The following is a 23,924-nucleotide window of genomic DNA, read 5'->3' as shown; positions in this document are numbered from 1 at the left end:
CAGCAGCTGTAGAACCTCTGGGAATGGTGACCCCAACATCCTTGAAGATTTCCTCAGGTCCATTGTTTGCTACAGCAAACAAATGAAATCCTGGGAGAGTCAGGTGATGTGGTGAGACCCCTCCAACACTGCTGGCCTCTGCTGGGAACCTAGCTATAAAACTTCTGGCTGGCTTGCAAGAGAATATTTTTATCATTAATTTTGCCTCATGAAATCTTTTGAACCTCTTTTTCCTTTTCTAGGATCTCCTGGAGTCAGCCCTTGGGTATTCATTGAAATCAGGGGGTTAAGCTGGAAATTCTCCTTCCAATGTTCGCATCTTTGCACATTTGATTTTAAACTGATGGTAAAGATTTAGGAGGGTTCTCACCTAACAAATGCTACCAGATAAGCTGGGGAACATCAAATACCATTTAATCACCTGTCTGTTGTCCAGGGCTGGGGGCAGTTTTGGTAGCCCAGGCTGGGCAGATGCTGTTTTGTCAACCAGAGAAAGTTCTTCAGCCTCTCTCCCCTCCATGCTCTGCTCCCACTCTCATTTTCCTGGGGGATCCCTGATGGTGAGACAGGGATCAAGGCGTTGTCCAACCCTCCTGAACTTCAGGGCTGGGAGCAGCCCAGAGATGGATCCACAGAGGTGGATCTGGGGTGCACTGTGAGCAGGGAACACCCTCGGGCAGCCCCTCCCTGCAGGCAGAGGTTCCAGATCCACCCAGTGCCTTCTGCTGCTGAGGCCTCACGCTGCCTCTGCCACATCCACCTGCTGAGAGCCTCAGGAACAAACCAGCCTTGTGTGTGTGGGAAGAAAACAATGAACAAAAAAACAAAACCAAAAAATAAAGGAGAAAAAGAGAAAGGAGATTAAAAATTATAAACGGCAACAGACAACAGGAGCAACAACAAAAATATACAGATTTATCCTCAAACTGTTCTTTTAGTTCCAACAGCGTCTGTTGTGCAGAGCTCACGTCTCAGAATTCACAGCTGCTCAAAAAAAACCTAAAAAAGCTCATGAATTATTTATCCCCGCTCAGATCAATCCTTCAGCACGCTGTCAGTGAGGAATCAAACCCCAACAAGGCAGGCAGGTGAGGAAGCAGATTCCAAACTCTCCGAGTGACCAGCAGGTCCCTCAGCTCACCTGCTGCCCCTCACCCTCCTCATCCCTGTCCCCCTGTGCCCGTGGTGCCCATCACACACAAACCCCCAATTTCTGAGCTCCTTCCACCATCCTGCAATAACCCATGGCAAAGGCAAAAAAAGTCACCTTGTTCTTAGGGGGGCTTCTCTCCCTCGCCCCCAAATCCAGCCATTCCTCACTGCACAGCTCAAAGCTGCTCCATCCCCAGCTCTGCCTTCCCCAGGGGACTCCACCTGCACCCTCTGCAACTCTTCAAATCCTGGATGTCTCCCCCACAGCCTCTTTCCTCCTGTAAACTGGCATGGAGGTTAAAAAAGAGCAATTTCTGCAGCTGAGGGAAGGAACCACCCGTGTCCCTGTCCCGTCTCTCCAGGGTCTGTCAGGGAGCTGCAAATGAAGAGGGGAGCAAAGTATAGGGACACACGGAGCTGGAAAAACTCCTTGTCCTGGTATGGAACAGCAGAGAGGGTGGGTTGGAAACAGAGGAAATGTTACAGCTTCTTTTCCTCTTCTCAGGTGAAAAATGCAGCCCTGCAAGGAGAGGCTGGCCCAACACCTGGGGATGCTGCAGGCTTTGGGCTGTGCCTGGGGATGCTGCAGGTTTTGGGCTGTACCTGGGGATGCTGCAGGTTTTGGGCTGTGCCTGGGGGTGCTGCAGGTTTTGGGCTGTGCCTGGGGATGCTGCAGGTTTTGGGCTGTGCCTGGGGATGCTGCAGGTTTTGGGCTGTGCCTGGGGGTGCTGCCAGGCTCTTCCCCTGTCAGAGCACCGAGAGACAGCAGCTCCTGCAGGAGGGGTGGCCCCTGGGGCACCCAAAACTCTGCCCCATTCCAGGGTGAGCGTCTCTCACCGGGTTTGGTCTCTCTTTTTTCCACACCTCGAGTTTTGTGCTGCCAGCTCCGGCTTCAGTTCCTGTATCACCGCTCCTCCTGGAGCATCTCCATTTCCCTGTGTGCATGCAAGGGTTAATCAGTGCCTGTGCTGGCTCCATCATTATTAACCCACGGGCTGTTTCCAGGCTGGAGCTGCTTCTGCTGCTCAGCCCAAGCCCGGCTCAGGACACCCAGATCCCGATCCCTGCCGTGCCTGGGGTCCTGCAAGGCTTTGTCTTTGCACAGGCAAAGGTGGGCAAATCCCTGTACCCCCGGGTGGTGGGTGGTGGGCACAGGGGGCTCAGCTCTGCTGCTCCCCGCACTCCAGGCTGTCCCCATCCAACCCCCCCGTGATGCTCAGGGAGAGGCTCCTGCAGCCCTGAATTCCCGCAGACCTTCCCTGGTGCAAAGCCATTCATCAAGGCACACAAACAGCTCGGCTGCTAAAGGCCACGCCGTGACAAAATGCCAATAGCTGTATTTATATTCAATATGTCCCGCTAATCTCGCCTTCAGGAAGCGTCTGCTGAACCTGCCTGTTCCTTCCTGGGCATCACCTCTTTAATCAGTCTCTTGTTACTGATCACAGATTGATTTCAGTTCCAGTAGCCAATAGGTTTTCCTTTTAATTTTCAGCATCATGTTTAATTAAAGCAGGGTGGGTCCGACCCCATCAAATCATATCAAAGTCTGTCAAAGCCCCAGGTGAGTGAAAACACCAGCATAAATTATTGATCAGTCTTTGTTCAGATTAATCTATCACTGCCTCTCCCTGGGCAGTGTGAGGACAGGGCTTGTGAGGTGTTTGTCTTGTGGCAGCTGTTCTGTGGCAGCTCAGGACACCGTGCTGGCCCAGCCAGAGACATCAAAACTTGCTCCTCAAAAGCTTCTAATCTCCTCACCCTTTCCTCCTAGAAAATCCCAGTCCAGGGCTACAGCAGGGGCTGGGAGATGGAGCTAAACTTCCAGAGCTCGTTATCCACTGGGTGGAGGATATAAACCACAGCAAGAAGCCAAGATTAAAGAAATCCCCATTTCTGTACAGATGCCAGTTTAAAAGCCCTGGAAGTGTTTTTCCCCAGTCTTGGAGGCCCTGGAGCTACAGGGTCAGTGGGAGCGATGTTCAGGGCAGGAAAACCTTTCTCCCCTGCCCTGCTGCAGAATTCCAAGTGATCAGTGGAAACCCAGTGTACCTGGAGGCAGCGTGCAGAGATGAGGAGGAGCAGGAGGTGGGTGTGATGGGCACAGAAAACCAAGCACACACGGTGGGAGGTGCTGCTCCCCCTCCAGCCCCAGCATTTCTCCCTCTGTGAGCTCCCCCAATCCTGAGTTTCTGCTCGTCTCAGGCTGGGTGAGAGCTCAGAAATGATCCAGAAATGCTAAAAACCAACAGAGCCTCGGAGCACCTGAGAGGTGCTGTGGGGTTCAGGCGGAGCTGGCTGCTCCAGCACCGCAGCACCCCCAGCCCAGAGAGCAAACATGCCTTTGGATTATGAATAAAGATGGAGATGAGGCATTCCTGCCGCTCCCAGGGCTCTCCTGCCTGAATGCTAATTGCTGGTCTGAACTGAGACTGCTCAAAAGTATGTTTAGGGCCAGGGTCTGGAAGAGACTGCGGTGCATTTGCATCATTTGGGGGAAGAACAGGTGGTTTTTGCTGGATTCAGAAAACTTCTGTTCTTGGAGTAAACTTTGGATGCTGCCAAAACCCAAGAGGGGTGAAGGGCTGCATAGAAATAGCTGGAGAGTGGGGAAGGATTGCCAAGAGCATCAGCTCAGCTCGTGAGTCAGCAGCATTAGCTCTCACCTCAACAAGCAATCTGCAAATTGTGCAAATCTGCTTTTCACAGTTCACCTAACCTGCGAAATGGCCCCAGATTTACAGCCCCAGTGTTCATGCTTAAAAACAACTGAGTTAATGACAAATTGGGAGGGAAGGGGGGGAATTACACAAAGACAGAGTTTGGGTTTCACCTGGAGCTGGTGCCATCCTGCACGGGGGTTTCTGCCACACCATGCTCGGCCAGGCTGGGTTTGCAGTCCCATCCCCACAAACACCTGGGGCTGGTTCCTAAGCCTGGCATCCCTTTTGTTACCCTATTTCCCCACCTGCTCTCTGCAGCTGCAGCCCCCATCTGATTCTTTGATAAGGCAAAGGTTTCCAATCCTTCTGGATTCAAACCCTCCCATCATCAGACGCAAAGCGGACGAGGAGATCAGTCTGTGCAAGGAGAGGATGAAAGGGGCCGTGCTTCCCCTCCCTTTGTAAAGTGGTGAGATCAATACCACGTTTCCACTGAGTTAAAAGGGCCAGCTCGGCTGTGGGGAGATTGCTGGGGAAGGAGGAGGCAGGAGCAGAATGAATTGGTGCAAGGAGCCACCCCAGGGTTTACCTTTAAAGTATTTTTAGTGCCGAGCTCAGAAGAAAAAGCTGCAACTGAACAGTTCAGAGCAGGACAAGTAGAGGACATGGAGGAGTTACCTGTGTGCACAGGTCATGGAGCACAACTGGGAATGGAGAGGGAGCAGAGGAGAGGGGGGAAAGTTGTGACAATTCCATCTGCTGCTTGCACTTGCACAGGAACTTCTGTGTGATAGGAGAGAGGTGGTTTTGAAGCCTCTCTTGGGGCCTCACCCTTTGGATTTTAGATCTCTGAAAGAGAATGCATTAGTTCTTCATGCAGGGCTGTGTGTGAGAAGGAACCTGTTAGTCCCATGTGTGTGAAATCCTGGTGTTCAGAAACTCTTGGGTGATGCTCTGGATAATCTCCAGCATTTCATGGAGCTGTGCCACTGGTGGCTCCTTCAACCCCATCCTGGCCCTCAGGCTGAGCCACCCTGAGCAAAACCTTGCCCACACTTTGCTGCCAACCTGTGCACTGGGGACTTTTTGATGGGAACAGTCACTCACCTTTTCCCACAGAAACTGGGACTGTCAATCCCACTCCAATCCTAATTTCAGATGGTGTTTGCTCTCTTTCCAGATAATGTCATCTTAATGTTCTTCAACGGGCTGCTATTAATCTTGTGCCGCAGACAGACAGATCATTATGGATGGGGGGATCTGCAGCACAGATTGATCAAGTCTCTTACAAAAAAGAGATGTGATTTATGTCCATATTACACCACACATATGGATATTTATACAGCACGTGCCCCCCACGTAGTGTGACATTTCAGGGGCTGTAATCACATCCTGGTGGGAGAAACAGCTTCCTACAAACAGTGGCTGGAGAAGAGGGCAGGCCAGCACTTATTATCCATATATAAATATGTATTTATATGTACTCAAAGGGGACACCTTGGGTAGTGCAGGAGTCTCACAGAAGCTACACCCAAGATGGACAATGGTCAAGGGCTTTTCTGACAGATCTAAGTTTGGTTTATTTGCATATCTGTCGCCCTGAAAATTAAACCTTCTGATCTTGTTTTCATAGTTCTAGCCACTTTCTCAGTAAAGTGACTATAAACATAGATGTTTATACATTCTTTCAAAGAAATGTCTTTTGAGGGATGTTTCTCACAACCAGTGTGATTGGGATGGTGGTAACCTAACTATCCAATCCCTGGTCATTGTCAAGAATCTATAAATATTGGAGCCACAAAAATAAAAGCTTTCTTTTTTCCCTATCATACATTGAACTGTGTCTGTGTGAATCATTCTGTGTCCTACAGTAACATATATCAGATGTTAATTGTCCAATTTACAGCTACAGGTAATGGAGTCCCATTTCCCCAGTTTGTCCCCCTACTTCACTGTTGTTCACATTTTTTGGGGCCTGAGACAGTAAGGTGTCCTTTTAGGCCTAGAGAGAAATTGTTCAGTCTGAGTGAAATGGGAGAACAGGCTGTGGAGTTTTAGAATTATACACTAAAGCAGTACTGATCTGAAAAATACAAAAGTTAAAACCAGGGCATCAGTCTAGCATCACCCTTCTCTCTCTCCCCTTCCCACACAAGGACTGAGATGAGCATCAAACAGCACCTCCCTTCTCAGCCAGCACCCCTAATCCCAGGCCCCATGGAGCACACTCGTGTCCCTGGGCCACCCTCCAGGTCCCCTCTGTCTTCACAACGTCCCAAGCTCAGCCAGAGGCTGCAGGGCCACTCTTGGAGAGGTCATTAAATCAGCACTGAAATCCAGGCTCTTTGCCCAGACCCATCTCTGACCTCCTGCTGCTCCAGGGGTCAGATCCAGCCCAGGAGCTTTGTGTGTTTTATTCAGGCTGACAAAGCACCTCCACTTGTTCTACAGCATCACCCCGTGAGGTTTAACAGCTGCTGCATCCCCCATTGCATTGCTGCACCCTGGGACCTGTCCAAGATCTGTGGAAACCAGTGGGAAACTCCTGTTGGCATCAATCAATCCATGGTTAAACAGTGGCTGTAAAGCCCCTGATACCTGAGGGATGAAAGATGTAAATAGAACTCTTTGTCAAAATTTACATTTTAAAGAAATGCAGTTTTCCATGATCAGTAAAAAGCCAACATTGCTTGTTGGGGTGAAACTCAGGAGATCTTTCTCCTGATTTCAGGAGACACTGGGCACAGGAGGAAAGCTGCTGAAATCCAAGTACAAACCTGCAGGACAGAGAGGAGCACATGTGCCAAAAGCACCTCAAACTCAGGCTGAAGGATGCTTCAAGCCAGGAAACTCTTCATCCCCAGTGGCCTTTGCAATAAAAAAAACCCAAGAAACTCTTATTTTTTGCAGCTTCCTTGAAATAACAGGAAAAGAGGACAAAATGCCAGGTATCCCAAAGTTATTTCTTTGAAATTGGAGCTTTAAAAGGACCAGTTTTGTCTAAAGGTGATAAAACAGCACAACTCAAATGGCATCCAAGCAGACCAAAAGCACATTATTCTGTGCTAGGAGCCTTACAGGAGAAAAGTTCTGGCTGGCAGCACCAATTTAAAGTGCAGCTTAAAACCCAGTGACTTCAAGGTGGGTTTTTTGTTTCTGTTTTGTTTCATTTTTTTTTTTTTTTAAATTAATTACTTTGCCTTCTGAATGCTCTTCAAAAGCTTTGCTTTCTCTATCCAGCAATTCTCACACTGCTGCTGCAGAGCCCTGGTGGCACCAGACTTGGGAAAAATAAAGTAAATCCACTTTTAATCTCAAGGGCTGAAGGTGTTAGGGTTTTTTTTATATCACTACTATTTAATGTTGAATATTTTCAGTGCTTCTGATAACCAGGGTGAGGGTGTATTGATTTCTCCACTTCTTGCTATAAGGTGGCTTGTATTAAAAAAGAGATAACTCAGCTTTTTTTCTAGTTCAGAGCCTGCCCATGTTTGACTGTTTTTTAAGCAGTGGTGAACCACCCTTTCTACCCCAAGAAAATCCTTAAAAATATTCACAGAGGAAAACTAAATGCCAGCCTTTCTGCTGAGTTTCGGAACAGCCCATTAGCAGCAAAACAACTGAAAGGATTTTTTAACAGAAGCAAATAAACCAGATTAACTGATTTAATGAGAAACTGAGGTGTCAAATGTGGGACTATACCCAAAGATGAGAGCTAAATTTGTGAGGAAATGCATGGTTTTAAAAGCTTCTTGGGCAAGTTTGGGAATTTCTGCCTTGCAGAGAGAAGCAGCCCCTGAACACCTGCAAACTCTCCAGTGACCAAGTGTGATGATATTGGAGCACTCACCTGGATTTTCCCAGCACAATTAACGTGGTTGTCAGGTGAGTTTGGCAGGACTTCCTTCCTAATCCCCCACCTCTGCTTTAAGGATGGAAGAATGTCCTGTCAGAGCAATTTAAATTTTCCAGCCTGGCCTTTCCACTCTCCTGCCTCAGCAATTTCCAGTTTTAATTCCATGGATGTTTGTAATTATAGTGAGGGGCTGGGTAAAACAAAAAACAAACCAGGAGAGCTTGGCAGCTTTGCCTCTTGGTGTGTTTTGTTGAATACTTTGGGATTAATTTCCTCATGTTTTTCTTCAGGAGAAAAGTACTTAATTCAATGAATCTCCTTTGGCTATAACCTTCCACGGCCTCAGACCTAGGTGGCACCTGAGCTGAGGGCAGGAGCGCATCCTGCAGCAGCATCAGGTGCTTCATCCACAGATCCAGGGGAGAAAAAACACCCAAAAGCTCAGCAGACATTGATGTGAAGGATCAGCATGGATTCTCTCCCTCCCTGCAGCTGGGATCACATTTCTGTCAGAAAACTGAGGTTTGGGAAGCTCGGGAAGAAGGGTTTTGGAAGTGTGAGCGAGCATTTCATCAGAGTCACCTCCTGGCTCAGGAGGAATTCATCATGAGAGCAGGATTTATAGGAGAGCTGGGTAAAACCTCAGAAAAAGAAAACAAAATCTAATTAAGCCTCCTGTTAAGGTCTTGGTTTAGCAATTTTTGCTCAAATTCAGCATCTCAGGACATCACCTAGCTTTGGCTCGCCCTGCCCTGGGCTGGGATGCTCTGTGCCCCTCTGGGACCAGCTTTATTCCCCCCTCCCAACCTCCCAATCTCATCTGACATTTCCCTTCCCCTCAGGTCCCCCAGCAGGTTCCAGCCTCTCCAGCTCCAGGAACCGAGGGCTGGCAGAGTTTTTATCCAGCAGAAAATGAGCAGTGGCCACGGGTCACCTCTGCCTGTGGCTGCTCTGCCGATTGTTCCTGACCGAGGGGAACCCACAGCCCATTGTCACCCCCGAGCTCCGGCTGGTGACACTTAAAAATCTCTCCTGCTTTCTTTTCAGCATTTTAAAGAGGGACTGTCAACAGTAGTGAGGCTGTAAGGAAAGAAAAAGGGCTAAAAATACCTTAATAAACCCCAAATGCAGGGAGGAAGTGCAGATGGTGAGAGACAAGGGCAGGGAGAGCTGCACAGGCACAGGCTGCTCCCCTCCATCAGCTTTATTTCTTTTATTTCTACACCAAGGCTACACTGGAATTTCCTGCTCATAATTCTTCACCTGCAGATGCAGAATGAGCAGCTTGTTGTGAAACTCAATAGCTGAGATGTTGATAGCACTGGTTAATTGTAATTGAGTACATAAATCTCAGCCTGCATTATTGTCCCGAGCTCCACTCTCAGAATCACGTTCTCGATGCAAATATTTGTTCTCATGAATTCAAAATTATCTCACCATTAATATTTTTCACATATTTGTTGTTTTCTGGCAATACTCCTGAGCTGATCTGCAGGAACTGTTGGAGATGTTGAAGACCAGAGAGTGGGGCACCTTTAAACCCAAAATATGCAGCCTCAGCACCGGAGTGACAAAACTTCTCTGTCCTTGATCCTGGCCCTCTGGTTTTCAGAGAAACTTTTTATCAGTGCAACCCTGACTATTACCAACTCCAAGGACTCCCATTTTAAATTAGCTTCCTTATTAACATAAAAAAGTAAAGAAAATGAGAAATGCTAAGCTGAACCTGGGTTCTCCCAACTCAAAAGAAAATAAAGGTCCATTTGTATTCCTATGCCATACTTAATTTTTTTAATCCCCCTTTCATTTTTATGACACAAACCTGGTAATCAGGTATTAGTGCTGCTGTTGAACTTTACAGAGGATAAAATGCCAGCTGATAAAAAACCCTGGTTGCTGCAGGGACACACCCCTGCCCTTCCAGAGGGTCCATTTTTAACAAGGAGCCTGTCTGGAAATGTCTCTTGTTTTGATCATTTGCTTTTAAAAGGGAAGAAGAAAGAGCCTCACAAATACTAACAAGTTCATGACACACACATGTCTTTATAGGAACTAATTATCTGATATTGCAATCACTGTCCCTCAAAGCAAGAGAGGAGACACAAACCCCAGTGACTTGAAGCCAGCTTTGTTTTGGGGCTGCTGCTCACAGAAGAACCAATTCCCTCCTTACCCTGCTGCTTCCAACCAGGGAACAACCATGGGAAAAACCAGCTGGGGGCTGATGTGAAGAAACCCAGGTGAAGCCACCCCTTCCTGTGTTTACCTGCAGCAAATCTCCCCTTCTGAAGGACACCAGGCTTGTTTAGAACAGAGGCCCTGACTTGCAGTGGAGCACTCGTGATGAACCATCAGAGACCCCACCTTGGGTGTGGGATTCAGCCCCCTTGAGACAGCTCCTGCTCAGTGCTGGGGGAAGAGCACCAGGACATGGCCCAAAGGACCAAACTCTGATGAAATCTGTGTTAAGAGCCAGCTTGAGGCTGATCTGCCCCCTCTTGCACGGATGTGAACTAAATCCATGCACAGATCCGTGCTGGGGTCACACCAGTGGAGGTGAGGGTGGCAGGAGGAACATTTGAGCTTTCCCTGCAGATTTGGATGAGAGCTGGAATGGGATCCTGAGCCCTCTCCCTCACCCCCTCCCTGCCAGCATCTCCCACCTCCAGGGCTCGGCTCTGGGTGTCCTGGCACAGAGCAAGGGGTGATGGATCCCCTGGTAAATCCAGCTGGTGCAGAGCTCAGCCACAGGGGCGTGAAGGAGCCCAGTCCTGGCACTGCCCTCATGAAAAGCCTCCATGCACAGGGGACTTTCGGAAGGTTTTGTTACATCTTTTGAATTCACAGCTCTGGAGACACCAGAACAAGCTGCAGACCATTCCTGCTCACCCAAGACAGGACTGCAGCACCACAGCACAGCACGGAGCCCAGAGGCTGCCAGTGAGAGACAAATATCCTCATTTCTACCTTGAAAAGCAATTTGCAAACCCACAGAGCGATTCTGAAGAGCCTCACTGAAATCACGTTCTGAGTTTGCAAGAAAGATGCTTTTACCCTCCTGCCAGCCCTGGGATTCATCATCATCAGGGCTTAAAAGTGCTCTACAAGGCAACCCAGCTCTCACATTTTCAGAATCCCAGCAGCTTTTGGAGCGTGCAGCAGCAGTGGGATGGGTGAAACCTGTGAGCCTTCAGGGGGTTCAGCCAAGGATGTCAATTTGGGGTTGAAGAACCTGCAGGAGCCCTGTCAGGTTCCCAGAGCCCAAGAGCTGTTGGTGTGGCCAAGGTGTGATGGTGTGATGGGATTCCACCCTGTGAAGTTTAAAGCTGTTGGGAGAAGCCAAAGAGAAAAGGGAAACCTTTCCCATGTGCTCTTCCAGCTCTTCTCCAAAAGGTTTAGCTTTGAAATTGGACCACACCAACAGCACTCACTCTGTTACTGCATTCCTGTGCAAATGCTTCCCTGAGGATTCCTCTGGCTGGTGCACAGCACAATTAACCCACGGCCTAATTCAAAAAATGCATTTGTTTCTGAGCAGACCTTAAAAACTTTGGGAAAAAGCAACAAATACACAAGAAAGGGAAGAGAACTAAAAGGCTTTGGTTAGAAAATTAAAGTTGTTTGCCATGGCTTGATGGCTTAATCAGTCGATCAATATTGTTCACAGGGCAGGCAGGGAGGGAGCCATGAGCAGTGATGAAAAATGCATGAGGGGACAAGGGAGACCTGGGAGCAGAAAATTAAAAAGTCAGCCTGTTACATTTGTCCAATATTGGCAGAGAAATTAAAGCTGTTTGGTGAGGGGTGCAGGGAGGGAAAGGGGAGCAGCTGCGAATCTGCTGTGGGTTCCCTTCACCAGAGAAACTTTGACATTAATTAAGTTGCTTTCTTAGCAAAAAGATGGATTTTGTAACCTTTAGCACTCCCCAGCACCAGGAGCACAGCAGGAGGGGTTTGCACAGGGGAAAACAGGAGAGGATTTCTGCCCAGAGGAGCAGGCTGGACTCAGGGTGGATGACCCCAAGGGCCAGTGCCCAGGGTGAGGGGCTGCAGCTGCCCTGCAGCAGGAGGGGAGCTGCAAGGATGAAACAATCACACCGGGATGATTCAGCTCTGCCACAGCCAGAGCCACTACAGCAGCTCTTGTTTCTGCCTGTGCATCACTTTCCTTCTCTTTCTCGGTTCAATTTGGCCACTCCTGATTCTGCAGCAGTGCTGGCCTTGCAGAAATGAGGATGAGAAGTGCAGGCCTGGAAGATGCTCTGGAAGAAGGGAGAGCCAACCACTCCTTATGGATCACATCCTTGGTGTTTGCCTTAGAAACTGGGACTGCATCAAAAACTGCAACAAACTACAGAGGTAAAAAGCAAAACCACTCATTCTTCAGTTAAATTGCTTTTGGTCACTCTTCCTTTCTAAGGGTGACAAAAATAATTATAATGCCCAGCATCCAAAGCTGAGAATAAACACAGAAATTCTGTGTGAGAATGGCTCTGTACTTAGGAGTGACCTCCCAGTTTCCAGCCCTCACACTCAGAGCAACCTCTGCCTTCCCTGGAAATCCACATTCCAGGGATAACCAGGCACTGCCACCAGGCATGTGGACTGCCAGGACAACGAGCAGGGACAGGCACAGACTGAATCCAAACTGCTGGAACTCCTGAGTTGAGTTTCACTCCCCCTAATGAAAATATTCCAACCTGTTTCCCTTCAAGGTTTGCAGGGACAGAACTCCCTGCTCCTCCCAGGGCCCTGGTGAGAGAAGTTCCTGATCCCTGTGAGACAGATCAGGGGGAAGGAACGTGACAAAGGGGTTTGTGCTGCACGTCAGTAAGACAAATTATTTTTGTACTGTGGCACCTACAGCGAATTGTGTGACTCTCCATCAGACTCCCTAGTTACAGGTTTAAAATTTCAGGCTCAATTAACAGACTTGAATGATGCTGTTTTCTGAAACTAATTATCTCCAAATGCCAAGACACGATTCCACACTCGGTACTTTTGTGAACCTCAGGATTTGCTTTCTACACCATTATTTAAGCATCAACAGAAGAGAGCAGCCAGCACTGCCTAAAGCAGGTTGGATATCATATTATGACCTTTATATTAACAAAAAAAAAATGCTTATGCTATCAGAAAGCCAGGCCTTCTAATTAGCACAGGAAGGGGATGGAGAGTGGGGCTGATTGTTTCCAAGGCTTGGGCTCATCCAAGATGCAAACATCGTTCTGTCTTGGCTGATCTTTGGACTGAGAAGGCTGCTTGGGTCAAGTAACAGCACAAAAAGTTTTCATTAGGTAATTCAACTGCAGCTGGCTGAAATGGCCATTATCCTGCTGGTAAATGCTTGGTAATTCTTCTGTTTGGCAACTGGGAATATTACAACTAATATGGATAAAAAATTAGATCTCATTATTAACATCCTGAAACACACACACTGCCATCCTTCACACACAATGTTGTGCCTCCAGTCCTAAACATGCATTTTCATATGAGCCAGTCCTGCAAAAGAAGCTTGTCCAAAGGCAGAAGGAACCTCAAAACTTACTCTGCAGCACTGTCAATTTATTTGAAAATTAATGGAGTGACAAGGATCCTCCAGAGCTCCCCCTCCCAGCTCCCAAATCAGCTCATTCCGAAAGCCTCTGTGGTTTGTAGAAGCAAAAGGTGGGAATGAGAGTGGAATTAATCAAATTGACACAGGAGATGAGGATTCAGGAAAATACCACAAGAGACATTTCACCCACTACACCCCCAGGCTGGGACAGGAGCAGGGACCTTTCCCTGTGTCTGGGGGAAGGAAAACCAGCCAAGGCTCTCAGGATGGAACTCTCCCATCCCTTTGGAGCTCAGGGATTGCTGGGAGGGATCCTGCTCTTCTCCAGCATGTTCTGTGGACATTTAGGGAACACACTGGATCCCTGCTCTGCAGAAACACTGTTTCAGTTGTAGAACACCACTGTCACTGCTCATCATACATTTCCTAACTACTTCATACATGCAGATTTTGTTAACATTTCTCATTACAATTTTAGTAAAGGAAAACATCTGTTTCCCCCTGCCTTAGAAAGTTACACTGCATCTTCCAAGCTGACACATGCCTTTGAAATTCTGTGTTTAATCAATGCCATAATCTCCTCTTCCACTAAAAACCCCAGCACTCAGATCAGCAGCCTTGCAACAATTCCCCCCCCAACATTTCAGCATGTTTCAATGTTTCCAGTTTTCCTAAAGAAAAGAGCAGCACTAAAAACCCACACCAAACTCAAAAGGTTTTGCTGACCAAACAACGAAACAAACAGCACAAATTTTGAGAATACAAAATTTATTTCAAGCTTATAAAAGTCCTCAGCATTGCAAATTCTGTCACAAAACGCAAACTGTACAATGGATATTTTCATTAAAGTTTAGAGTAATGATAATTACTGCCAGATCTTCCCAGGCAGATCATTTCAGATCACACACAGCTTCTTCCCATCTTCTCCAAGATGTATCAGCCTCACATGTGCCTCGCAGATGGCTGTTCCAGAGTCAAATGTTTCAGAGCAACCTCATTGCTTAGGACAGGGAGGTTCAGAAGTGGAGCCACCAGTGCTGTCCCAACCCCCTGAGTGCTGACTGCTGCTGGTGGAAGGCTCTGGGCTCCTACTGCCTGCAGGTGTCGTGGAAAGCCTCGAGTGTTCGGAAGTCCCTCCATGTGGGTGGCAGGCCATCCTGCAGGAACTTCCCACAGCGCTGGCACGGAGCCTGGAACAGCTTTATGTAACTCCTCAGCCAGGTCTAAAAGGAAAAAGGGAGAGAAATTAAAGAAAACTGGATCTAGATGTTCCTCTTTGTCATTATTCTTGTCAAACAGGAGCTGCAAGGACAGATATGTGCTTTGGCCAGGCCCCAGTGAGGTGCAGGGTGATTTTATAAACACAAGCACACTGAAGATTACAAGGTCACTGTAGATCTGAATTCCCACTTTATTAATAATTTATTAATAATCTCTTGCTTTTTTAGTCACTTAATTTGTTAATAGAAATTTGTTAATAGAAATTTGTTAATAGAAATTTGTTAATAGAAATTTGTTAATAGAAATTCCTGCCCTGTGTGCAGGAGGCATTCACAGCTCCAGAACTGCGAGGGGAGGCGAGTGCTGCAACACCTTTTACTTTTCCTGGGATATAATTGTTCCTGATGGTGCCTTCTCCAGCTGAGCACTGGTTTGTCTCCTGCCACAACCATCTATCACCCCCTGCTGCACTCCCACTGCAGCCTGGGCTCTCCAGAGCCAAAGACAGAAAGACTCCCACATCCAGCTAATGAACTTCCTCTCTAATGTGATTTTAGGATCAATACTCACTGATCATAAAAATACTGAGCCATTTTAAACCTGATTACACTGATGACTACATATATATATATATATACACACACACAAATAAAAGGCCAGTAGTGCTGAACAACAGAGGGTAAGTTCAGATGTTCCTTCACAACGTTCCTGTCTGAAATGGGTTGTTCCCATTGTCACACGCAGCAATGAGCATTGCATAACCCAATTCCCCACTCAAGGAGATACACAACTCAAAAAACCCTAAACCAGCAGATTTATACTGTGAAGGATGCACATGAATCTTGTCATTTAAAATCCTATTGAATTACATCGATAAGAGAAAATTGCTCTCTGAAGAAGAGGTCAGCTGAGTTTATTGAAACAAATCCTTCCATCTTCATCAGAGTCTTCTCTATAGCAACCAAACCTTGGGCTGTCAATAACTCTCCTCCAGAAGAACCAGATCTTGTCTGGGTTGAGCAGTAAATATGAGGACAAGGGCAACACAACTCTAAAAGTAAATTGCTGTTATTTACTTCAGCTTGGATGGGCTTTGCTTGCACTATTGAGAAATCGGATTTTCTGAGCCATGATACAAAAACAGGTAAATGAAGTTAAATTGTGCACTTGAGATGTGTGTTGACAGAAAAGAAAGGAATGGGTTCCTTGTTTCCATTGGAAAATTGGGGCTTCAGAAGATCCTGTCATGTGGATTGCACAAGTGACAGGTCAAAGGCCTAACATACTGACACTTGTGCTGGTTTTGCTTTGTTGGGAGTTTTGGTGTTTTCTCTGATCAATACAGCAGGGCTTAGGCTCACACAAACCACTTGTTCTATTAAACATTCATTTTCAGGACCATGTTGAACATGGATCTGACCAGTAATGGCTGCTTTCACTTTTCAAAACCTATTATTTTGAGATGTACTCTGCAAATCTCTCATCTTAGTGGCCTTTTTGTTAAATAACCAATCCAGCACAGCAGAGAGCAGAGCCTGACTGTTCTGAAATTACACACTGGAAATTAAGGATGTGAAAGAAGTGCTGAACATTCCTAAAGATAGTGAACAGCAAAATGAGGTTTTTGATTCCCAAAGTCTCAGCTGCATTGCTCAGGTGAAGGGGTAACATAAGGGAAGGAAATGGAGGAAAAAGCCTGAATTGTAAAGAAAATCTCTCCCAAGATCTTCCATTGGGAGACTGTAGCAGAGAGAACAGCAAGAGCCTCCAAAAACTGCCAAAATTCTTGGTAGAAGGAATTCTGTATCTTAATTCCTTGTTCTCACCCTCTGATTAACAGGGCTGCTTCTTATGCAAGTTTATTTCACAAATGTGATTCTAAATACAAAGAGAATTAAAGGGGATAAACTTAAATCTGTATATCAAGGTAGAATAGTACTGGATTAATTTTATTCAGTAAGAAAAGATCTGAATACTCCAGTATTTCCTTGCTTCTCCAAACACCTGCTGCTGAGCTGGGTGAGCACACACAATTCTACAGGAACAAAGTTTGGATACAGCAAAATGGAATCTTCTGTAAATAAGGTAATAATGTAAATAATGCCCATCACTTCCCATACTGGGCAAGCTGCCTCAGCTGGAATACACAGACTGGGAATTTCAATTTCCTCTTACAGGGAACTTCCAGTAGAGCAGATTTTGTACATCCTGAACTTGCAGAGTAGGAACAGTCAAAGGTCTGGGCCATGGGACAGAGTGTGGTTGAGGGAGTTTTTCCTCTTGTCATGACCCAGACCCAGATAACCCAGACCTCTGCAGACAAAAATCATCAATATTGAGACCTGGCACAGAAGAGCCATTCCCAGCTCAGTTTTCCCAGGGAAACAGGAATGAGCTCTTCATCCCTGTCCAGGTAGGAGACACAAAGAATCACAGTCACCAGCTCCTTTGAACTGGGGAAATTACAACTGCATCAGAACTGCCTGATGTCAATCACTGCAAACACACTCAGAGCTGGCTGGAAAAATGTGTTTTCCAACACCCTTACCATGAAGGACCTGACCACCACATCTGGCATCTGGGGCAGCTGGTAGTGCAGCAGGGCAGTGGTCGCATGATCTGTCACCTGCAGCAGACCAAAAGAGAAAGGAAATACCTTTATTCATTCCCCATTTTAGACAAAGCAGTGTTAACCTACAGGAAAACTATGAATTCCTTGGGGGGGCAGCAGACCAGGGAGTACAAGGATTACTCAGTTTCATTTCCTCTGACATCAGGAATCAATTAATACAATTAAGGTTTATAAATACTTGCATTACTAAAAGATTTCTGATAAAGAGCTTTTTAATTTCCCCAAATAGAGCCATAACAAGATCATACATCTGGGAATTGTACATGGACACAATACATATAAAATATGTATTTATAATAACAAGAATAATTAAAGAAAAATCAGGAAAATTAACCAATGCTGACAGATTTTTTTAAAAAAATAACTACAATTTATTAAATTATTCTGGAAGGGGCAGTTTCTGACAGTTATGATACAATGTTCTAGCAGTATTCAGCCTGTGAAATGTTACCAGCACAGTCAACAGCTTACTGCTTCTTAGAAATTCCAGGCTGAATGCAAGATATTATTGGAAAAACTCTTTAGGCTGGACAAGAAAGAGCTCAAAACAACAACATAACCACAGGAGCTTTTCCACAGATTTCAACTCATGAATCTCAGTGGTCCTCATCAGTAATGTCAAAGCTTCCAACAAAATACATGACTTTTTAGGGAGTGATTAAATTGTATTTTGTAGTTCTGACACGGAGGAGTGAAGCTCTTCTCAGGGTCAGTCTACAGACAACAGCAAACTTTGAGTAAGAGAAAGTGAGAACTGCAATTCCCATGGCTATTCCCAGCTAACTCCAGTTCCTCATTTGCAGTTCAACTGCAAGTCCAATTCAGCAACGGGAGCTGGAGCACTCCAAGTTTCACTGAAGAAAAGACTCGTGCTTGAAGCTATTCAGGGAGGTGGTTTTGCCAAAGATATATTCCTGAATAAATCCATGTATAGCCAGGCTCTCATTCACACCATACAAACTTCCTCCACAGAGCACTCCATCACATCAGTCTGTCTGAATCCAGTTCTGAGTTTTCCTGCTATTTTAGACACAGGATCTGCTCCCCATCATTCTCACACACCCAGCTCCCTTCAGCATGAGAGGGACTCACATGTGATTCTGACATTTGGAAGGGAAAACTTTCAGGACTTTGCACATTCTGGTGAGTTTGCAAAAATATTCACAAAATGGACCTCGGCCTGTTTTAGCCATTTCTGTGTTACCAAGTAAAAATAAATATGAGAAATAATGTGATGAACTGTGCATTAATAGCACAGCATAACTCAAACCAGCCATTTATTTTAAACACAAATCATGTAGTGCTCAGAAGCCAACCCAAGCCCCACCAGCTATCTGATTTTTTTTTTTTTTGAGATAGTGCTTTTATAGGATAGTAGCAGACAAGTCAAAGAATTGGAAGTTCTGAAGATATTTATGAGCAGCCGTTCTCCTTCTGCTGTATTTCTACTTCTAACAAACTGTGGTTTGTTTTGGGTTTTTTTTTTCCTCCTGAACTACAAAGTTGTTTTCTCTTGGCACCAAGGAAGTTGCTTAAAAAATACTGCTATTAACAAATTTAAATTGACTGGCTACTTTGGCAAAGTTGCCCATATGCTGTTGCTATTGTAATGTAAAGATAATGAGATTCCTTGGGGAGATAAAAGCCATCCCAGCATTGCTGGAACACTAATAATGCCTTCTGCATGAAAAGAAGGCGATTTCTACCCTAAACAAGAGCTGATAGCTAAAAAAGATCAAAGTGGGTGTCAAATTTGAGGAAGAAGAGTAAAAGAATGACTCCCCTCCCCTTCCCAACCCAGCAAGGAACAGAAAAGAGCTGGGCCATGAATGAACTGCCCAGGGCATGGAGTGAGGGAGAGCTCCATGCTGGTTACCCCCCAGGAAACATGAGAGAAAACACAAAGTGACCAAGATTAACAGGGAAGAGGTAAAACCAAAAAAAGAGGAGGGGGCAAAAGAACAAATCCCAAAAGATCAATACCCAGCTTTTCTAATGGCAATACAATTTCACACCAAAGCAAAGCAAAACAAACTGCGTATGTGCCAGCTCACTTAAGGGACACACTTTTTCTTCCAGCCAAGCTGGAATCAGAAACTAATTTATTCTGGGTGTAGGATGGTATTTTGTACATCTCAGGGTTTTATTTTATTAACTCCACTTTTATCATTGTGTTTTACCTACTGCTATCTAAGTTATCAGTCACTTTCTCATTTCTCTGTTTTCTTTTTATAGGGAAACACATTCAGGGGAGCACACATCGATTGGGACAGCTCTGCTCTGGACCTTGAAATGGATTTTCAAGAGATCTTGCAGAAAAGTTCAATATTTCACAATTCATCTATTGAAAAGCACTCGTGTTTCTTGTCTAAAAAAAGGAATAGCAAGGCAATCTCATGCAGCAAAATTCTGCTAAATAAAATAGTCATTGTTTAACTAAGTACTTGGAGACTGAGGCAAATAGGCTTCAGTGACATGGGAAAAACAAATTTGGCAAAGAAACTCAATTTTTAACAGGAAGAGTTGTAATGCATTGGAACAGTACTGAGTTTTCCAAAGATGACACATCCAGAAATGGCTTTATTGGGCTTTGATGACACTGGTTACACAGCATTCCTAAAGCTGGAAAATCCAATTACAAAAATTAAATTATACAATGTACAGGTGGAGAAGGCTGAGCAAGTCCTTCCTGTAACTGGGATAAGCAGCACAAAAGCAAAGACCTAAAGGATAGCTTTGCTCCACTGCAGATCAGGTGAATGAAGCTACACCTGGCCTAATAAAAACCATCACATGACTGAATTAAAAAACCTTTCCCTCTCCCCATATATTTTAGCCCACTGCCAGGAAATATCCTTCTCAAAAGTAGGTGCAGAACTTCCTTTAAGAGCCACAACTTTCCCTGCTGGTTTATTCCCTCAAGCACAGCACTGACAACTCCATCTAATATAAAGGGATTCTTTAAATCCCCTGGAAGGTTTTTAATTTTTTTTTCCCAAACCCTTGTAAGTTCATGGCCTTAACAGTGGCCTGTAGCAATGAGCTGTGGAGGCTGATCACAGCACTAAGGGAAAGTAAAAAAAGGAAGTTATTTCATTAGTGTTTAGATCTTTTATAGCATGGAAAATTGCATGAATGCCTTTGTTCATTTCCAAGGATTCCCATTACTCAATCTTCTCTCCAGGAACGCATCTGAGTCTCTCTGGAGGGAATGTGGAGCACAGAATGTGTTGCCCAGGAGGTGCTGGGAAGGATGATGGATGGAACAGGCACTGATGAACTCACACAAATCTTTACACACCCTTCCCCACTCAGTGCAGGAAAACACCACCACACTTCTCTGAAAGACGGGATTTATCAGCTGCTTTCAGAGCTCACAAAGTGTTTAGTTATTATTTTGCTTGTTCTGCTTATTTGGACTGGGTCACAGAGGTTTTATTTCACTCAAGGAGGTCTTTGAAGAGAGCCAGGGACTGAGCCTGCCCAGGAGCAGCTGTGCAGGTGACCCTGGAACAGCCCAGCTCCTCTCCTTGAGCAGCAGCAGCACAGCCCACGGTTTGTCTCATGCATGCATTCATCCTGCATGTGATCTCACTCGGAGATTATTGACAAGAATACATCTTCATACATTACAATACTTATGTGCCCTTGTGGTGCTGAAAATGCCGTCACTTTGGGATCACACGCCTCACAAACAGCTTCTCAAAGTTCTGCTTAAAATGGGCCCTGGGGAGAAGCAGATCAAGCAAAAACAACCAGTTTGTGGCATTGTTAAAACTGGGGAGACTGTTTAGGTGAAAATAAGGATGGGGCTCTGAGATCAGAAAGAAATATATGGGTTTAAATAAAGCCTTTGCATATGATTTAAACAGCCAACCTCATCACAGTACCCAGCAATACCAGCTATGCTGCTTTAAACTGGGCAGCTGTTTGACACCATAGCCCAGTTTGATTCACTCACAGCAGCTCCAAAATTCTATGTTCTTCCCTCCTTTTTGAATGCAAAGTTATGAACATTGCACCATTCCTTACAGTTAGAATTTTGAACCCTTTGCACAATGACTAGAATTATGCAGCCTTCATGTATACCAGGATTTAAGCCCCAAAATCTTTCCTTATTTCCTGTTTTATTCCTCTTCTTGCATTAGTGGATCAAGAGGCACGAAGTGTTAAAATAAGGAGGTTTAAGATGAAAACATTTGCTGCTCCTGCAGAGTTTAAATGGCACACCAACATGGAAGCCTGAAAAACCTTTTGTTTGCTCCTTGTGCCTCTGCCCTTTCAGCATTCCCCTCTCTTATTTCCCAGCTCCATTCTCTGGATCTATCCCTGCTGGGGCATTGAGCACCTATAAGGTTTGTTCACCCCAGGACCAGGTTAAGGAAGTCTCCAGGAAATCAGGAAAATGACTGTACACTTGAACAGTAATGGGCCCTCCAGGAGCTGGCCCCCATCAAATCACACACACTCGGGTATCCTGCCTAATAAGGAGGAAAGAGAAAAGCCTTGCTGACACAGCCAATGTTTGCAAACAAAAAGTCAGGACAAATTTAGATTCGTTTGACAGGGTTGGATTGAAGATCAGAGGTCTCTGGTCCTTAATCTAGAAAGTTGTGCTGAAACCCTGGGAGAATTTGACAGGCCTGCAGCTCCCCCAGGCAGGGATCTGGGGAGCTCCAGATGCTGCTGTGTTATCTCTGAAGACAAAGTTTGGGATTTCAGTCAGGTTTTAAAGAAGAACAGCTCTGTCCTTCAGAGGGGCGATGGATTTTACATTTAAAGGCAGCAGAGAAAGGGCAGCCCAGCCTCCTCCATCGGAGGAGCAGTTACTCATCCCTATTTTTCCTTCTTCCACATTGCCATACTGGTGACTGCCATGAGAAACACATTTCAAGAACATTCAGATGTGCTGACACATTTACTCATGATTTTTTAGTGGCATGAAAACATTTGTTCAGAAAATCCTGCAGTACAGATCCTACCCTGGTAACAGAGTATAATAGTTTCTGTAACACTATTTTATCTACTTCCATCACTTTGCTGCTGCTAAATCACTACTCCTGGGCATTACAAATATACACAAGTGCAGCTTTAGAGAATAAAGAGGAAATCAAACCAAGCACTGCACCACAGAGAATTTACTATGCTGAACCACAGCACCTTCTATCACCTGTTTGAAAACTTGATGTAGGTCCCAGACTCAACTTCTTCAACTATCAGCTCAATCTACACCACCTATTGATTAGAAGGTGCCATCACCTTGCATTTTTATCACATTTCTCAGGCAAGAATCTGAGAGCTCTTTGCAACCAATTCAGTGAGAGCTCTTGTGAAGTCAGCAAATATTACCCCAACCTTAGGGGTGAGAAACTCAGCCAAAGAGAGGTGAAGGTGTCCAAGGTAACAGTGACAGAGTCAGCAACAAAATCTATTAAAATACCATAAAACCCCCACACAGACATTTGTTCAGCTGGTTACAGGACACCCTTTCCCTGAAGTCTTTCTGGGTTGGTTTTTATTTTTTGGTAAATATTAATAATTTGGTATTTATCAAGAGAAAACTGGACAACAGGAACTTACGAAGAGAACAAAGATTCTCATTTATCCATACTGCAGCCACAGAGGCAGCAAGAATTTTGTGTTCTCACTCATCTCTTCCAGCTTCTGCTCTGAAAGCATCACCTGGACATGAAGGGAAATTTATTCCACTTATTTATGCACCCTGAGTCCTTAATGTGGACATCTAAGCAAACTAGACATTTACTGTAGTCTGTTATCTTGCTATAGACAATTATATCATCAAAACCTGATTATTTATTATCATTTAACACAGATTTCAGAAATATGAATTTACCCTTTCTAAACCAAAAGAGCCAGGAGGACAATCTTATGCCCAAATGAGTATACAACCAAATACACACATCAGGAAATTGAGATGATGCAGGTCATTCCTGGACCTTATATTTATTCCACTGCAAAAATCACTTTAAAGCAGGCTGATAAGCAAATGCTGTTTTACTTCCTGCTCTACTACCCTACTTGATACTAATAGAATATTTAAACCACTAATCTCCAGGATAAAGAATCAACTGCAGCAAAAATTCCCTTTAATGCCAGGCAGAGAAGGGAGAGCAACTGAGCTCCCCAAAAGCTGTCCTTTGATCTCCAGCAGGGTAATATCCTGGGTCAAACATCTCCCCTCTTGACTGCCTCTGAAATCTTGGAAGGGAGCTGCACAAACACAGCCAAGATGCCACAATTCTGACCCCTGTTCTTAAGCCCTTTGGAGTCCCTGACCCCCATTTGTTTCATGAACTACAAATGCAGATGAAAGGAGCCACTGCAGCAGCTGGAGACTGCAGCTCCTTGAGCTGGGGCTTGAGGGTAGGGAAACTGGAATTTAAACTCAGATCAATCTGAACTTACAGCGTTCTGACAAGAGGCCTTCAAAGAGAAATCTTCCCTTCCTTGAAAATAGCAAGATATAGATCGTTCTAAAATACACTTTAACCTTCTTAGCATTTTTATTTTTATTGCTGCCATTCTCTCATCGGTCTTCTCTTCTTCATGGCACAACATTCATTCCAGTAAGTCCCTCCTCCTGCTTACACCATCATGGGAAGAAGAACAGGTAAAAATAGTGTCATGGAAATTATTCCCAAACTCATTTTGGAAATGGAGTTCCACTGATTCATTAAACTCAAGTACTCAGGAATGTGAGGCAACCAACCCCAATGAAAACAACAAAATCCAAATGAACCTGAAACACTCTTTTCTCCCCCAAAAGATTTAAACTGAAGGAAAAATGCTCAGAGATTCTTCATGAAATTTTAAGACTAGTGT

At 45.2% G+C, this 23,924-nt stretch overlaps 1 protein-coding gene across 3 annotated transcripts in view; it reads right to left on the bottom strand.

Annotated features, from left to right (window-relative positions):
• Positions 1 to 13,979: 13,979 nt before the first annotated feature.
• Positions 13,980 to 23,924, bottom strand: part of MED27 (mediator complex subunit 27) — an 83,588-nt gene continuing 73,643 nt past the window's right edge. Inside the window, exons 7-8 of one of the 3 annotated variants that reach the window (XM_015644788.2) lie at positions 16,998 to 17,075; positions 13,980 to 14,451 (exon numbers count right to left, since the gene is read on the bottom strand). In XM_015644788.2, the coding sequence (XP_015500274.1) occupies positions 14,317 to 14,451; positions 16,998 to 17,075 (213 nt within the window). In that variant the 3' untranslated portion in view covers positions 13,980 to 14,316. Of the gene's footprint in view, positions 14,452 to 16,997; positions 17,076 to 17,439; positions 23,683 to 23,924 lie in introns of those variants that run through there. The other 2 variants (XM_015644789.1, XM_033518582.1) reach the window with 2 other exon arrangements.

The sequence above is a fragment of the Parus major genome, chromosome 17 (genome assembly GCF_001522545.3).
Source record: "Parus major isolate Abel chromosome 17, Parus_major1.1, whole genome shotgun sequence".
Taxonomy (NCBI): Eukaryota; Metazoa; Chordata; class Aves; order Passeriformes; family Paridae; genus Parus; species Parus major.
This window is presented reverse-complemented; position numbering and strand designations above follow the sequence as displayed.